Source organism: Copidosoma floridanum, unplaced genomic scaffold, assembly GCF_036245765.1.
Source record: "Copidosoma floridanum isolate Cflo_tuat_1 unplaced genomic scaffold, Cflo_Japanese_pri ptg000007l, whole genome shotgun sequence".
Lineage (NCBI taxonomy): Eukaryota > Metazoa > Arthropoda > Insecta > Hymenoptera > Encyrtidae > Copidosoma > Copidosoma floridanum.
Genome location: NW_028321884.1, coordinates 17,442,263 through 17,460,745, shown reverse-complemented (window position 1 = coordinate 17,460,745; position 18,483 = coordinate 17,442,263). Strand labels below are relative to the sequence as shown.

The 18,483-nt window shown below is 30.0% G+C and overlaps 1 protein-coding gene across 1 annotated transcript; it reads right to left on the bottom strand.

Annotated features, from left to right (window-relative positions):
• Window positions 1-2,612: 2,612 nt before the first annotated feature.
• Window positions 2,613-17,400, bottom strand: LOC149375476 (uncharacterized). The gene is made up of 3 exons (XM_089588973.1): window positions 17,140-17,400; window positions 16,993-17,052; window positions 2,613-2,886 (listed from the first exon to the last, which is right to left on the bottom strand). Exons 1-3 carry the CDS (start codon window positions 17,332-17,334, stop codon window positions 2,716-2,718), a joined length of 426 nt encoding a protein of 141 aa, XP_089445099.1. The 5' UTR covers window positions 17,335-17,400; the 3' UTR covers window positions 2,613-2,715.
• Window positions 17,401-18,483: the final 1,083 nt, after the last annotated feature.

The window sequence follows — 18,483 nt, the reverse complement described above, 5'->3', positions numbered from 1 at the left end:
TCTAATGATGAAGGTCTGGCTACGGTTTGCTTGATTCTTACCCTAGGAGTCTCGATGTACAGAGACTGTGACGGAGGGAGGTAGGGAGGACCAAAGAATATCTCGACTCGTGTCATTCCCCGGATAACCAACCGCTCATCGTTAGACGGGAAGATGTGGGTAAGCGCGTTGGGGACGCGACGTACAAGCAGGTAGCCGTTGTGGATGCCCGTACCCCTCAGAGCTGTTTTCCCTTGCTTATATTTGTAGCCACAATTTTTCTAACTGCACCAGGTGGGATGGTGGGACTGCCACACAACTCTGAAAAGTTGGTACAGATTGTGCTCTGGCTAGATATGTCTCCTGGTATTGTGGCAGAGACGGCATCGGTTGGAATTAATTTTTTTTTTTAATTGCACTTGACGAGATTTAGGGAGAATGGATACCTAGGTCCCTTCCCCTCTAAAGAAGAGTGTCATCTGTAACCGGGATACCTAGCTGCAAGACTATCATCAGCATGCTTTGTACAGCTCGTTGAACTGCCAAAGTACAACTGCATCACCTTCGAGACGCTCCAGCGTATTATTACCACACTTATTTAATTATGTTAAAGGTAGCTTTGATTTTATGTCAACGCCACCTATCGGATTTTACTGAACTAAAGTGAAAAGTTGGCGTATTTTTGAGAAACTTTGAGCTCATTTATTGCCATTGTTATTAAATTTTTAAGGATAAAAACCATACTAAAACCATCTAGGAAGTATCATGAATCAGTGTCCAAAATTTTAGCAAAATCGGTTCAGTAGTTTTCGCGGTTAGCGATTACAACGGTTTTAACGACTTTGCTTTATATATTAGTAAGATATTAGTAAGATAACATGTATGCGTATTATTCTATACACTTGAAAAAACGTAGCTAAAATACTTTTGAATCAACAAATCTTAAAAGATCTCTTAGTTTGGGGACACAAAAGTGAGAAAACCCTACTGCTAGCCATCATGACCGAACTAGCTTTTTTAAAGAAAAACTATAGCCCATTTTTTTTGCACATAGATTTTAATTTTAAATAAAAAAGTATTTGAAATGTTACGAAAATACTTCTTATGGATATCAGACATACCTATCTCTACCATATCCCCACCTGTTACGAGTATTTAAGTTTTTAAATATATCTGATAAACCTGTTTAAAACTGATGATTTATTCTATAACATGTTTGTTGATGGTATTTGTGTTAGAAAAATGTCTATTATGTTTAGAGTATAAATTATTAAAAAATTCGTTTTTAATTCCAGGTATGCAATGAGAGAGTTGTTTTCTACATGATTGGATCTATTAAGAAACCAACTTCTTACAATTCCCTATGTAGAATCTTAGTTTTTCCACTTGGTACCATACGAAAATTTGCTATTAGTTTAAAAAAAGGAGATCCACTTCTTAGATTTTTAAACCATCAGTAAGTATCTTTAAAAAAATATTTATTGTCCAAAACTTATAATAATATTTTTTTTCAGCATTCAGAAATATAGAGAAAATGGTTTACTATTCCGGGAAAAAAAGTTATATCGGCCAAAGAAAGAAATAATAAAAGGAATTACATTCACACAATTAAGTATTACTGACGTCACCCCGTTGCTAGTATTATTAATTAGTGGATGTGTCATAAGCTTTATAATATTTTTATTCGAAAAGTATCATAGGCGCTTAATATTATATTTAGTGAAAAAACCGTGCAAGAAATTGAAAAAAATTAGAAAAACTAAGAAGAATAATACTTTATACAACAATGGTAAAAAGTTTTCTGTATATTCTCAATATAGGGATGTGCAACCACGCCCTCCGTGGCCTTATACCCCGTAAGAGCAGCATTAGATGCAAGGAAAAAACGTACAAGATGCGTAAATGAACCATTAATCTGACTTATATGTTATTTATCACAAGAAAAGGAGTATAAGATTATTTTTAGAATATTTTTTGTAAAAAACGATTTAGTACACTAACTAATACTAATATCCGATTTTTTTAATTTAGAATTGTAACTCCAAACTCTATGTAAAATGCATATTATTGTTAAATTTTATAATATAATGAATCATGTGAAAAAATTGCAAGTCAGTAACTTTTTAATTTAATTTAAACAAAAAAAGCTAAGAACCCCAAAAATGTCTGGTTTTTGTACGAACATTAATTATGTTCCCATTTCTATGGCAATTAAATTTTTGGTACCACTTTAAGTACATAAAAAAATTAAAATGATTTTACTTTTTACTAGAAATAGAAACATTATATATCGTGAGATTTTTTAATTTTCATAGAATAAATAATTTATAATTTTTAATGTATAAATCACATATCCATGCATGGTAATTAAGTCAGTACTTTTGTTTGTGGTAACTTTCTTTAGATAACGGAATTACAGAAATAACATTAGATCTCACAGCAGGGAAGGGTTATAAGATCAGTAATTCATCTATATTATTTGACAAATATGTTTCTAACTTATATAATCTAATAAACAGCTAACAAAGATTTTTGACTATTATTTGTTGATTTTTTATTTTTATAAATAAGACCAGTACTATGAAGACTCCAACATATTGTGCTTATTTTTGTAGATAAGAAAAGATTTAAAATGAAAATACAAACACTTTATTCTTTTATTTTTTACATTTTTTTATTTCTTCTACTTATATACTAAATTTTTAAAAACTTGTGACATTTTTCAATTGTCTATACTTAGACATCTGCCTCGTTCCTTGAAAAAAAGCGAACATATAAGATGTCATCGGAGTGGAATCCTGCCTCAACTCTATCCAAATCACACTGATCTGGAGGGTCAAACATCAACGTGGTTTCGCCTAGTTGACTTTTCTTGGTACCCTGAACGAATATCGATTTACCTCTGACCTAAAAGATAAAAACATTGCTTTAACTGACAAGTATTAACAGGTTGATGAGAAATGTAGTAAAAAATTGTCTTTTAACTCCAGAAAAATTTGTTAAAATATCTTTGTATTATAATCAGATAACATAGAAAAATATTTTTGGGGCATAAACGTGCCAGCTTTGTTTCTTATCAAACAAATAGAAAAAATCGATCAGATTTTTTCTTCTAATCCTGCTTGTAACTTTTTTTGGGATATCGTATTGCAAAAATAGCTTGAGAGGATTTGTCAGTTATTTGATTATCTACCGAAGAGTGCTATTGTCGGACCATCTACCACCTATTTCTGGCAAAGTGATTGTGCAAACAAGTGTGAAAATGTTGTTTAAAATTCAAAGGTTTGCAACTTTATTAACATCTCTAATTTTTCAATGATTTTTATCTAACATTCAACAAGATGTCATGAAACGATTTATTACTTTAAAATTTAGCTTCTTTTAACCTTGCAGCATTACTGGATCAAAGTTTAAAAGTAAGTTCTATTAAAGATACGAAGAACTTTAATGTTGGGGAAAAAAGAACTTTTTTAATTATGACTTTAATGTTTTATATAGTTCAATTTGCAATACAAAATAATAATTACAACTCTGAAATCTTGTATTTCAGCAATTTGCAACCAATTTTACTTAATAGAGAACATTTTAGCATAATCAAAAACATAACAGTTGAAATTTAAACATATTTTTAATAATAGTTATCAGGAAATTAGTGTTTATTATGATTGCCTAAAAATTAATTCGCTGTTTAAACTCAAAAAAAATTCTACTTCTCCTACTACTACTACTGCAAAACATTTTTTGTTAATTTCATGCAAATTAATAGTTTTTATATACATTACCAATAAAAAAAAAAGTACTGAACATAAACACTGTGATGTGCTTAACATTTTTCGGACGATTATTTATCGGAATAATTGACGGAAAAGAACCTTTATTCAAGATGCTTTTCTGAACAGCGTATCTTTCTTGAGACCGTTACTTTCTGTTACCACTCTGTAGCCGCTTATTCTTGATATAATTTTAAAACGAATAACTTAGAAATGTTAGAAAGGATGCAGAGGAAAATTTATTTCCAAAAAAAAATTAAAATTGAGTGATTTTCTGTAAATACCGCACTGGTGAAAATTTTGCAAGTATAAATATGTAGCTGAATTTTTGTAAAACGCGTTGTTTTGCATATAAGACACGACCAATACACGAGACACTGAAAAAAGACACTAAAGAAAAAAGTGTTACTTGAATCGTAAATGAATTGAAAACGTAGGAATAGATCATCATCAATCAATTGGAAAGGTGCTCTGCGAGAATATGCTAGTTGCCTGTTTTTTTATAAAAAACATTTAAAAAAAAAAAATTTTATCAAGTAAATTGATTATTCATTTGATTTATATTAACACCAAAAACATTGATGTTTAATAAATAAAAATATTTGTGAAAAATGACTTACAAACTGTAAGATAAGATGAAGTAATTGATTTTACTATGTTCGGCCTGCTCACAGTAGAGTAGGTAAGAGCCGCGGTCACAAAATAGTATGACGCTGGGGGTTCCAAATCACTTTGGTAACTGTGACTTTTTTCTAAATTTTTTTATTTTAGAATCGGTTAAAAGAAAAAAAGATAAAATTTATAAACTTAAAAATCTGTGGCATCATGTAGTGGAGAGGAAACCGGAAGTAAGTCATGAGAGGCGTGGTGAAGGGGAGAATCAAGCAAAGTCCACTCCTGTTACGCTTTATATCAAGGTCAAGAAAAAATTCTTGCAAGCCAATGTAATTTAAATGAATGGAAGCACTTTTTTGGTTGACATGCATTACACATAACTCTCACATCCATCTAAGCTCAGGTGCCACGATCAAATAACCAGTAGAAAACTGGTGGAAAATTTGAATATTAAAATCAATAAATAAATAGGGAAAGCTAGCAAGAGATAGCAAGAGCAAGCGACCTATAAAAAATAGAGATAGCAACAGATAGCAAGAGCAAGCGACCTAAAAATAAACGTTCGAGAAGATTGAATGTAGGGAAGTGTGTTGGCACTCTTAGATGGCTGCGTTAATATGATTTTGCAATGCTCATGTGCACTCACTGGTAAAAAAACAAAATGGGGAATTATTTTGTTAAACGAATTCGAGTTTCACCTACACATAACACAAGACTTGATAGTTCTCGAAAATGATCAAGTTTTCTGATGTGAGAACTTCTTTAGGCGTTTCTTGGTTGAGGACCAAAACGGTAAAAACGTACGTTCACACATACATACGTACATATATATACTAGTGGGGCTTCGCTTCTCTGCGCTCTCCGCGTGCCAACCCCCTACTGTTCTAACTCAAAAGAAGAGCCCTTCAATTTTATCTGGTAGTGGGAAAAGGTTGATGCCCACAATTTTGTGAGGAAGTAAAGTTTTTAATCCACATTGTTAAGCATTAGTTACATATCAATCAGTAAATTTTCTCATCACGCAGAAGGTAGTATTGTGGTACGTTTAGAGTTTTTTTTAGAACTCTCCGTTATGTTTAAAGAAAAAAGTGATACATCATTTTTTTATTGATTAAATTTTCAACAACGAAAAGTTTTAATTACTCTAGTCACATGTAAAACCTACTTATATGAGACTATTATTAAATCTTTTTTTTCTAGGCGTACCAATATTTTGTCAATGTTTTGGACAGTAATTGCATCTGTATTACTAACAAAAGGTATGACCAGTCAAAGAACTTTCCGTTTACCTTTAGATTTAGATAATATCGATAGTGTATTTTTAGAATTTAAAAAAAAAAAAAAATTAAGGGAAGTTGATTTAAATATATGGGACGAGGCTTCCATGATTCCGAAAAAATCTCTAGAAATCGTTGATAGTACGTTAAGAGACTTGTGTAATACAAAACTCTGCTTTGGTAATAACTTATAGAATTAGGAGGAGATTTTTGACAAATCTTCCCAGTTATAAAAAATGGTAATAGAACCACGATAATAGAAGAAACTATTAAATTATCATTTTTATGGAAGTATTTCAAAATTTTAAGATTACAAAATGAAATTCGTTCTAGTGATAAAGACTTCTCAACATTGTTTTTAAGATTTGGAGAAGGGGACACAGAAACTATTAACATTCTTAAATCCTGGATAACAGATGATGTCTGTACTAAAATACTTAATATTAACAACAACTGTTTTGGTAATAATGTAATACTAACTTTACATAGTAAATATACTTTTTGCTTGAACAATAAAGTTTTAAGTAAATTAAATGGAGGGACAAAGACAAATCAGATGATAATATTTATAAAAATTTTCCCGTAAATGTTAAACAATATTCGTAAAGGCTTGCCACCTCATGAACTTCAATCAAAAATAGGTACAACGGTAATGTTAACTCGAAATTTGAGTATATCAGACGGATTATGTAACGCTACACGATTGCGAATTACTAAATTGTCTAAGTATAACACAGAAGGCAAAATAGTTACGGAAAAAAAAGTTGGTAATAAAGTTTTTCTTCCTAAAACTACATTATATATTGGAAATACTTCATTATTAATCTTTATTTTGTAAAGAAAACAATTCCCATTAGTCGTAGCATTTGCTATGACTATAAACAAGTCTCAATGTCAAAGTTTTGATAATGTAGGATAATACTTGAAAAAACCTCTTTTTTCTCATTGTCAAGTATACGTAGCTTTATCGAGATGCAAAAATAAAAATGGACATTTTTATTCAAATCGATAGAGAAAACATTTTAGATATTAAAAATATAGTTTGAAAAAAAATTTTTGATCATGAAATTAGTGTATCTTATAATAACAATATCATTTTAATATTCCAATATGTATGGACAAAATTTATCACTGAATATGACATCCCATCAATCTATATTATGTTGTAGCAATTGTACCAATTTGACCAATTTTAACATTAATTCGAAACAGAATAGGAATAGACCTAAGTCTTTCTCGTTTGAAAGGGTTTAATAAGTTGACACATAAAAGAAGTCATCTTAATGCGAAACTTTTACGGTTTGCAATAATGATAAACTAAATGTATTTAAAATATTTGTATGTATTGGTATTATTCATTCGTATATAAAATAATATAATACATACGCATAAAAAATTTACTTGTAGTTTATCAGAAATGCTAACAAAAAAAAGCTTAACGCCCCAAGATTTTTCTACTTACAAAGAAATGGAAATACAATCGATATAAATTGATTTTTCGTCGTATTGAGTTGCATAAATTTAATGGTTTTATATTATTTGTATGTATAAAGTCCATCTATTTACCTCCTGGGTGCTGTGAAAAAATTGATGAAAACAAAATATATTGTAAGAAACAAAACATGTTCTTATTGGTTAACATTCTTCACAAATAAACATTTTTACGGTACAAAAATATATATGACGTATTATTTTTATGATGTATTAAACTACATTTTTTTTAAAAGACTCTGAGTAAAACATGAATGACTTAATAATCTTAATATTTCCAATGTAAATGGTTTTATATGGTGGAACGTTGCTTGGAATGCCCCACACAGTCAACTATATAATATAACAGTTAACTTTGATATTCAATATATAATAATAATGATGATTTGCGCAATGACGCCCTATAACTCAACTATGACTTTAAATTTATCTTGACGATGAGATAAATCGTGTCGATAAGACAGTTTTGTTTTAAAGTAATTCAACATTGAAGCAGATTAAAAATAATAGACTAATCCAAATACGACACGTACACGTCTGTATACACATCAAGGTCCAAGGAATACGATAAATACGATGTCATCCACGGTCTCTAAATGAAGTGTGGCAGACGGCGGGGAGGGCGGTGGGGGTCACGAAAAAATGGGCAGGGGGCTGTGGGGAGTTTAGGAAAAAACTGCGATATGTGAAAATAAGGGAAAAAATGACCGGTTTTCACCTTATTTTATGGAGGGGCGGTGGGGGGCTGTGGGGGGTTGTGTGGAATGCCCCATCGAGATTACTATATAGTATAGGAAATATATATATATATATATATATATATATATTATATCTACAGTCAGCATTTAGTGTTTTGCATACTTCTATTGCCTACTCATAGTATGTTTCTGTGTGCAGTGTACACGTATATAATGTATACATGCACATTTTTATGTGTGTGTAACTAATGTACAGAATTATGGATGAAACCATGAAAGTGTACATGTATAATAACTGTTTGTATATGTACTTTCTACTATTACTGTGCAAGTGTGTACATGCTTGCCTGCGCGTATATGTATAGAATATAGTAGTTAATATTAATTCTATATTAATTTTTAATCATTACTATATTGTCTCTTTAATTAAGTACATTATTAGGTAATTTTTGCATGTATGGCAGATCGATGCAGATAGCCGGTATTGATTAAACGGGTTTTTATAATATGGTGTGATCTCCAAATGTGACGTAATACGCCATATTTTTAAAAGGAAGCAAAGTAGAACAATAATAACAAATTTCACACGTTCCTGAATGTGCAATAAATACCGTGCCACACGAAAAAAGAGGCGTTGAGTTATATCAAGACATAACCGTAAATTTCGGTGTTTTATGTTTCTCTACAAAATAGAGGTAGAAATCTTCGGGAAAAATTTTAGCATATTTGCGAATTGATTAAAAATATGTTGGACATATTTCTTGTTTTTTACCCAACAATAACCTTAAAAATCATTTTAAAAAGTTCCAAAGCCTTTTATACATGACAAAATTACAGGTAAAACATAAATATACCGCCATAAATCGTAAAAAAAACATATTAAATTTACATGTATTTATGAACCTTGTATTTTACAGTATACATGTGATTCCTAAATACATGCGCGAACTTCGTTATTACCGGGGGACTTAGAGTCTCACACGCTAGTTTTTGACACTTAAGCTAATGTAACATATATTACACAACATTAACTGTCTTCAGTGGAATAATTTGGCAAATGTAGTAGCCATCTTAACGCTAATAAAAAAAATTAACTAACATAACTCTTATAGGTATAGAGTAAGGCTATATACAGTTTTTTTGTAGTTATACTTTTATAGGCGCGTTCTGCCCTAGGGAGTAAATCAACGATTTCAGATTCGTGACCTTGAGAAAAAGTATAACAAAAGTTAATTTTGTTTGGTTCTTCCCCTTTTCCCCGCCCTTCTTGACGTACATCCAGTTCTCAGTTCTCCTATACCTTCTAATATTATCGCACCACACTGTAACACACATTTTAAATTTTGCTTATTTTTTTTTTTTTTACTGATCTCTCTAGATGAAAAAAAAAAAAAAAAAAAAAAAACCGTTTTTTAAAAGATGTAAATTCACGACCTTTCACAGACTGAGCAAGCTTCTGATCAACTCTGCTGTAAGTAGGCTCGATACTTGAAACCTGATTACTCCGTTTTTTCTCACATTTTGTAACTTCCAACAGTGTATAAAAAGATATTAATCTGAAAATTTTTTTTTATAAACCAAGGAATATTTTTTCCTCAAGGCACAACAAACTCCAGGTAAAAAATAATTGTGGCTTGAGGTTAAAATATGAAAAAGGGATAAATGAGGGTTACGGGGTTGTGTATTCCTTAAATATGTATAGTTTTATAGCGCACGGTGGCTCAGTCGGCTAGGTCGTAGATTGGCACGCGGGAGACCGTGGTTCGATTTCCGGCCATAGTACGACTTTTCCGGGCAAGTACCCCTGTGATTTCTTACATGTGCTTTTTCACCACGCAATGCTCCTCGAGGAGGGTTGAGGCGACCTTCTCGCAGCAAAAATTGCCTATTTCCCCCCTACCCCCCTTCCAGCAATGGGAGGCCTCCCATCCCTCTTTCCTTCTGTCTCCAAAGTGCTAAGTGCCTATAGCAGTGCCCTTACTAAAGGAGCCGGACGTAGAGCACTCTAATATATATGAAAAAAAAAAAAAAAAAAAATGTATAGTTTTGATAAAGCCTGAAATAAAAAAATAGAGTTGTTAATTTTTCCATAGCATAGGATCCCCAAGTTCATAATGCAAACAACATTTTTTCGCATTCTAAAAAACCAAAAGAAATTTAATTTAATTCTTGGATACTGTACAAGTTGTGAGACCTAATCTGGGCAGGCCCCTGATCTACTTTGCTGTAAGCGGGCCCGATAATTAAAACCTAACTACTTCATTTTTTCTTACAGTTCGTAATTTATTTTTGATGTAAATCCTCATTTTTTGTGTATTTATTTATTTAGTTTCATTAGACATAAAATAGACAAGTTATTTAATAAAATAAACTTTTTTTGGTACATGTTTTTTTCAAAAATTCAGAAAAAAGTATATAAATCAGCAGAACAGCTTTTATATGTATTAATAAACATTTATTTATGTATGATTAATATGTTACTTTTAAGATTAATGTATTTATTATTGTTTGTACATTTTAACATTTTCCAGAATTTTTATATAAAAAAAAAAGAACTTCCGTACTGTATAAATACAGTAATTCTTGTTTATTGCGTTTTCTTCTTTGACAAGTTTTTCTCTGTAATTGAGAACAAAAGTCAGGAAGGTGGGAGAAGCGTGAATATAGGCAACAACGCTGAAAATAATTATTTTTTATTATACTGCGCCGAAAAAAGGACCTTTCGTCCCGCTTTGCAGGACCAAAATCCGTTCTCTCGACGCAGAATTGATGAAAATTAGAATACACACCACGTTCGGAGGTTATAAAATGTCCTAGATTTCACGTTATCAACCCTCAGCTCTGTCTCGGGCGTTAACTTACATATAATCTTCGACATTTTTAACCTTCCTTAATAGGTGCGTAATATTTTATTTCTTATATAGAATGAGTTTACATACGAGCTTTTACGCATACTTGACCTCTTTTTTTTTGTTTTATTAAAAGAAAAAAAAAGAGTTATAGATCCACTTGAAAATGAATCGGATTTATTTAAAAGTAATTTTTCACACAAACAAAACTTCCGAGGTTTATACAGATTTAAAAAAAATAATTTTATAAGATTTTTTCATAAGGGTACATGTTAAATAGCAAAATTTTAAAAGTAAACATGTGAAAGATGGTATGATTGATCGATCTGCAATTTTTTTTGGGCATTTCTTATGGTATTTTGAGTATACTTTTAATACTTCAATTATATTTGTCTAAAATCCTATGTGTGATGAACATCCTAAAGAAACATTATTCACTGGCATTTACTACCTTGCTATCAAAGAAAGTGGTACTACATGATGGTTTGTCTTATTTTCTGAGTTACAGTAATATTTTAGATACTAAAAATGAATTAGGAATAAGTATGTGAGCATATATGATAAATGTGAGCGTGACGTTACAAATGTAATCAGCGTAGGCAGTAGAAAGTAGTTTCGAAATCAACGGAAGATTCGATGAAATCCTACAGTCTTGTACTGGCTAGTCTCTATATTCTTTATATTGTATTGTGCGATAATATGTTGTTTATAATGTCAACTTATTAAGTATTAAAATATTAATTATAACCATACTCAATCAACACAGGTATACTTATTTATACGATATTTGCACCACCATTGTTTACAATAAAGTTTCGTAAAAGGTATACTTATATTTATAATCATATTATCTGCCACATGATTCTACAGAAAAAAAACTTGTAACTTGAGTACCCAAGCACTCACTGTCCACTGATTTTTTTCTATACAAGTACTAAGTATATGTAGTCATACATGGAATCTTAATAAACGAGCGCGCAGTGGCTCAGTCGGCCAGGTTGTGGAATGGATCAAGGCCCGTGCGACTTTTCAGGCAAGGACCTCTGTGATTTTTCGGCACGACTGATACTCAGGAGTGCTTTATATTATTGCCAGAGCGAAAAGTGTAAGTACTTTTAAAACTTATTGTTTTTGTGTAAAAAAATGTTTTAGTTAAGAAAAAATTGCGATCGTGGACCTCAGCGTCAGGGGTGTATGTATATATGTATGGGCGTAATCAAGTTTTTTGATTAACTTATGCAGTCTTTATTGGATTAGGCTGAAATTTAACAAATAGCTTCGTCTTTTATGTCTTACGTGATGGCTTAAGATCCGTAAGGTTTTCTCTTTTGAAAAAAAATGGCAGTCGTTTTGAGATGGTATTTTCAGTAAAAAAAAAATAGTTTTTTAACTATAACTTCAAAACATGATATTTTTGAGATTCAATGTAAACCACAAAACTGTAGCTATATTTTAAATACAACTTTTTTGTATTCCAAATTTTCGTCCAGGATGTAACCCAAACATTCTGTGAGCCAAAAAGTGCTTCAAAATCACAAAAACGTAGTTTTTTCTTATTTAAATTATTTGTTGTGTACTTTAAATTATGATATTGAACGAAAAAGTTGTGGATTATATTGAAATACAACTTTTTTGCGTAAAACATATTTACCTAGGATGTACCACACGAGGTAACACTTACGTTACAAGGGCCGAAAGTGCTTGTTAAATGAAGAAAAAGTCGTTTTCCCGTATCCAAATTTTTTGTTTTGCACAAGAGGTAATACATTAATCTTGATGGTTGAAGGTCTCGTCAAAATACAACTTTTTTGTATCATCACATTTAGTGATGATGTTAAATTTGGGCTATAAATCATAAAAATGCCAAAAAATTGCAGAGTTATCGTTTTCCTCCACCTAACTTACTTATATTTTTTTTTATTAACATTTCAGATTATGAAATGACCGTTAAACTCATAGATCTTAAAAAGTATAACTTTTTTGTAACGAAAACTTATATCTGTAGAATATAATTAACGCCATAAATCGCAAGGATCAATCTCTGAAGGTATACTTAATTAAATATATTAATTAATTTTTAGAAAAAATAATTAATTTTGATTGTTCAACAAATCCGTTAAGAAATTCTAAGAAATGAATTTTTTTTCAGAAAAATTATGAAATTTATAAAAAAAACTACCTTTAAAAAAAAAGTATAAAGTTATGCAAGTTTGAGGTTATTGTCTCTGAAGGTAGTCATATTCAATTATAATAAGTAATTTTTGAAAAAGAAGAATTTTGATCATACAACCAATCCCCTGAAAAATTCTAAGAAATGAATTTTTATCAGAAAAGTTATGAAATCTATAAAAAAAACTACCTTTGAAAAAAAGTATAAAGTTATGCAAGTTTGCGGTTATTGTCTCTGAAGGTGTTTATAATTAATTATAAAAAATTAATTGCAAATATAAAACGTAATTAATTATAATGTTAATTAAAAAAAATTATAACACCTATAAGGCAAGAACGAATTCTGTTTTTTCAATTTAAATGAAGAAATTTTTAATATCATCTAAGCAGGAGAAAGCAGTGACATCTAAAATTAATAGACAAATTTGAAGATAAATCAAATTAAAATATTTCAGTATACAACAAAATAACTATCACATAATTGATTTTTTATTAAAAAAACTTTCTTCACGAAAAAAACTCAAAAGATTAAAGACAGCAAAACAAATTTTTTTAAAAAATTGTATTTTTCGTTTTTAAACAAAATGATGAAATGCGAGAAATATTTTTTGCACGTATATTTTATAACTTTCTAAGACCGAAAACCATATTATTTGTATACATTCTGTATACTAATAATACAGTTTTTGGCCTTAGGAAGTAATAAAATCAACAAAAAAATTCAAGTTTTTCTTTTGTAATTAGTAGTAATTTAATTGAATATAATACAATCATAAAAAATTTATTTCCGAGATGAAAAATAATTGGTTATAATATATATTTAAAAAATTATAAATCCCATAAATTAAGAATGAATTCAGTCTTTTCAATTGCAATACAGATATTTTTAATACCATCTTTGGCTTTAGAAAGCAGTGAAATCCAAAATTAATAGACAAATTTGAAGATAAATCAAATTCAAATATTTCAGAATATAACAAAATAATTTATTTTTTAACAAAAAAAATTTCTTCACGAATAACTGAACAGATTAAAGAAAGCAAAACATTTTTTACGTACACTGTATTACCGTTTTTAAATGAAATGATGAAATGCGAGAATTTTTTTTTGCATACATACATTCCGTATACTAATAATACAGTTTTTGGTCTTGGGAAGTAATAAAATCAACAAAAAAAATTCAAGTTTTTCTTTTGTAACTAGAAGTAATTTAATTGAATATAATCAACCACTGGAATAACACGGTTATATCTAACATTACTCGTGAAGGATATTATATTGAATAATATAGTACGTATTACATAACTTGCCGGGACTGATTTTTGAGTTTTTTAATGAACAATCAATACCAAGTTTTTACGGATAACAGAATGTATAAAACAATTTTTTCGTATATTTCTAATTAGTTGATTATGAAGTCAATAGTTAATCACCAACCAAGAAAAAAATATTTTATTTAAATGTTATAATAAGTTATTTCAATTTGCTCCTCAAGCTTGCGTTTCGTTGAATGTACAAAAGAACAAATTCTTTGTAAAAAAACAAATAGAAAAGTAAAAATTTAATTTGTACCCTGGTAGACAATTGACCATTTTGTGAGCATTTACAAAACGTTTTTTCTAGCCTTTTTCCAGAATTTTATATTTTGACAAAATAGCTGTAAAATGCTGGAAAAAGGTTGGAAAAAACATTATTTAAATTTTGAAAAAATGGTCGATTTCTATCAGGGTACGCACTTTTTTTTTGTCCATTTATTTTACGAATTATTGATTGACTTATAAGCACCATTGAAATGTTATTTAAAATTTTTTTTAAAATTGTTATGATTTATCAAAAAAATTATTAATAAACGAATTTATACTAAATGCACACTTAAAGATACTTTATAAAATTAATAAACTAATTAATGATGAATTGTTATACAAAAAATTATCTATTACTGTTAATATGTAACATCTAGAACTCGAAAATCAGTCCTGGCAAGTTATGTAATACGTACTGTATTATTCAATATAATATCATTCACGAGTAATGTTAGATATAACCGTGTTATTCCAGTGGTTTATTATATTCAATAAAATCACTACTAGTTACAAAAGAAAAACTTGAATTTTTTTTGTTGATTTCATTACTTCCCAAGACCAAAAACTGTATTATAAGCATACGGAATGTATGTATGCAAAAAAAAATTTTCGCATTTCATCATTTCATTTAAAAACGGAAATACAGTGTACGTAAAAAATGTTTTGCTTTCTTTAATCTGTTCAGTTATTCGTGAAGAAATTTTTTATGTTAAAAAATATATTATTTTGTTATATTCTGAAATATCTGAATTTGATTTATCTTCAAATTTGTCTATTAATTTTGGATTTCACTGCTTTCTAATGCCAAAGATGCTATTAAAAATATCTGTATTGCAATTGAAAAAACTGAATTTATTCTTGACTTATGGGATTAATAATTTTTTAAATATATATTATAATTAATTATTTTTTATCTCGGAAATAAATTTTTTATGATTGTATTATATTCAATTAAATTACTACTTATTACAAAAGAAAAACTTGAATTTTTCTGTTGATTTCATTACTTCCTAAGACCAAAAACTGTATTATCAGTATACAGAATGTATACAAATAATATGGTTTTCGGTCTTAGAAAGTTATAAAATATACGTGCAAAGAATATTTCTCGCATTTCATCATTTTGCTTAAAAACGAAAAATACAATTTACTTAAAAATATTTTTTTTGCTGTCTTTAATCTTTTTAGTTTTTTTCGTGAAGAAAGTTTTTTTAATAAAAAATCAATTATGTGATATTTATTTTGTCATATACTAAAATATTTTAATTTGATTCATTTTAAATTTGTCTATTAATTTTAGATTTCACTACTTTCTCCTGCTAAGATGATATTAAAAATTTCTTCATTTAAATTGAAAAAACAGAATTCGTTCTTGCCTTACAGGTGTTATAATTTTTTTTAATTAATATTATAATTAATTATGTTTTACATTTGCAATTAATTTTTTATAATTGATTATAAATACCTTCAGAGACAATAATCTCAAACTTGCATAACTTTATACTTTTTTTTAAAGGTAGTTTTTTTTATATTATAATTAACGCCATAAATCGCAAGAATCGATAAAATACTAGCTTTTTCAGAATAAATACAAATAAGATCGATAATTATTGTGTTCTAAGGCTTTTTTTTCTCTCCATCATGTAGGAATATGTACATTTTTTTACCAACCCTACACAAAACAGTACCAATTTTTTATACAGTGTGGTAAAAACAGTAATATATTCCCTCGTATCAGTCAGTCGTGCCTTAAATGCAAAAATGCAGTTTTTGCATAAGCTGAGCCGCTTGTTCACATGTTTTTTTTTACCACGGAATGCTCCTTGAGGAGCGTTGAGGCAACCTTCTCGCAGCAAAAATTGCCTTACGTCTTCCTACCCCCCTCCAGTAATGAAAGGCCTCTTATCCGTTTCCTTATTCCTTTCCCAATCCCTAAATGTCCACAGTAGTAACTTCATCAAAGAACCAGTTTTGTGCTAGCTCTAGTTGGATACGCACCAGATGCGAACCCTATTTTCCCTACCGAGAGCACACCCAACCCTCAAAGTAGCCCAGGATAACAAAATTAGTTTTATATAATCTTAACAGTACCGATAAAGAGAGAATCGAATAATTAACAAAGTATTCTCAGCTATTTTTGCAATGTGATGACCCAAAAAAAATTATAAATGAAATTCGAAGAAATAAATTGGTCAATTTTAACTAATTATTAAATAATAAAAAACGCTATAACGGTTACGCCATAATATTATTTTTTTTTTTGCGTGTTTCTATCATAATAGGAAAAATTTTAACTATTTATGTCGCAGTCACACAAATTTCTTATTGAACATTTTTTGTGATTTCATTCACCTGCCTGTTAGTTTTTTGATGACATCAACTTCAGGCACATTGATCACACTCTATTATAAGAGATTCGACGGTTTAATATTTTTTCTACTCCGAAAAAAAAAAACATCCTTTGAGTCTGTTTGATTTCAATTTTATAATACTACATGCAATACAAAAAATTCTTTAAACATAAGTAAACAGAAAGACGAAAAAAAATTTTCGATACTTACAAAGACCTTAATTGTCTCCTTGTCAAATTCCGTGCAATCAAACTCCTTCCGATAAGACTCCTATTACAAAAACACAATTTTTTTAAATTTTTAAGAAAAATCTTATACAAGTTGATGTTTGTAACTGCAGTTTTCGAATGACCATACCTCGTTACTTGTAGGTAACGGGCGAGAATCTTTGCTGTGTTTTAGATCTAACTGCCTCGACTCTTCAGAAGAGTTGCTAAGAGACAAGGTTGAACGAGCCTCACGGCCAGAGTCAATATAGCCATACTCTCTACGCTCTTCTTCGACTCTGTAATGATACGCCAACCTCTCTTTTTCCACCTCATCATCGGACATTTTGCTACAACTACTACTATATAACTGCGTAGGTGCTAGATGACAAGTCTCACGAGCAACTGACGAACAACATAATGGCTTCTAGTTTGCTGCTGTACGCGTAGCGTTCATGACATCACTAACGTTTATAATTGATACCTGTTATCTTGCCTACTCAAAATTACCGTGGTTCACTTTGTTAATGACACCTGCTAGTGTGAGCTTAGGTATGTTCTTTGTTCTAGAAAAATGTCTAGTAAAACTGTCTCCTTATTTTTGCTGTTGAACAAAACTTCTTTTTTTCAAGACAAAGACTTAAACGACCTTACTAGATTTCATACCTTTAATAATTACTGTTGAAAAATCTGTTGGTAACAAACTAACATGGAATTACTTACATAGAGATCAATAGAAAAGTTATAAAAGTAATATAACAGATACTTCTTCAATGGACGTACATTAACTCGATTCTCTAAAGATAATTTTGCGAGAGTCTAGAAGGAGCTATGTCTCCTTGGTGAAAGACATCAATGTCAAAAGTGTTTGTATAGTACGTGAAAAAAAAACAAAGAAAAAAATGTAACTCCACCCTTAAGTGGAGCTTGGTAAGTGATTGCTTCGATTGAATTTATTCTCCAAGTCCACGTTCATGACAAACGATGAGTCGTTATTTATCTGGAGAATGACCCGAAGATGAAACATTTTTTTGGTCAGCGGCATTTCTCCCTCCAGCACGGTCCCCGTACACGCAGACTCCGAGGGTAAGAGTCAAGCTAACCACAAGTCAGCTTTTGATCATCAAGAATAACAATAAGGAATATCTGAAAAGTTTACCACAAATGTTTTTCAGAGCCATTATAAGTATTGACTTTATCTGTTTAACCCTGAAAATTTCCTATTTAACCATTAATCTCATCGGTTCTTTTAGAAGCCACCTAGGGTTGAACTTTCTTGCTTACAATATAGTACATCATATTACAAAAGACAAAGCTTGATGATCAGCTTGCGGGGGTAAAGTTTCTCCCCAAGGTAAAACCAAGTTAACCGCTGGAGCAGGTTATGAAGTGACGTTCTGTGTGATCCCTACCATTTTTTTAATTAGTTTGGCTGAAATTTCGTGGTTCATGAGCCATCACATAGTAGTTAGCTTAAGTATTAAGTATGGGGATA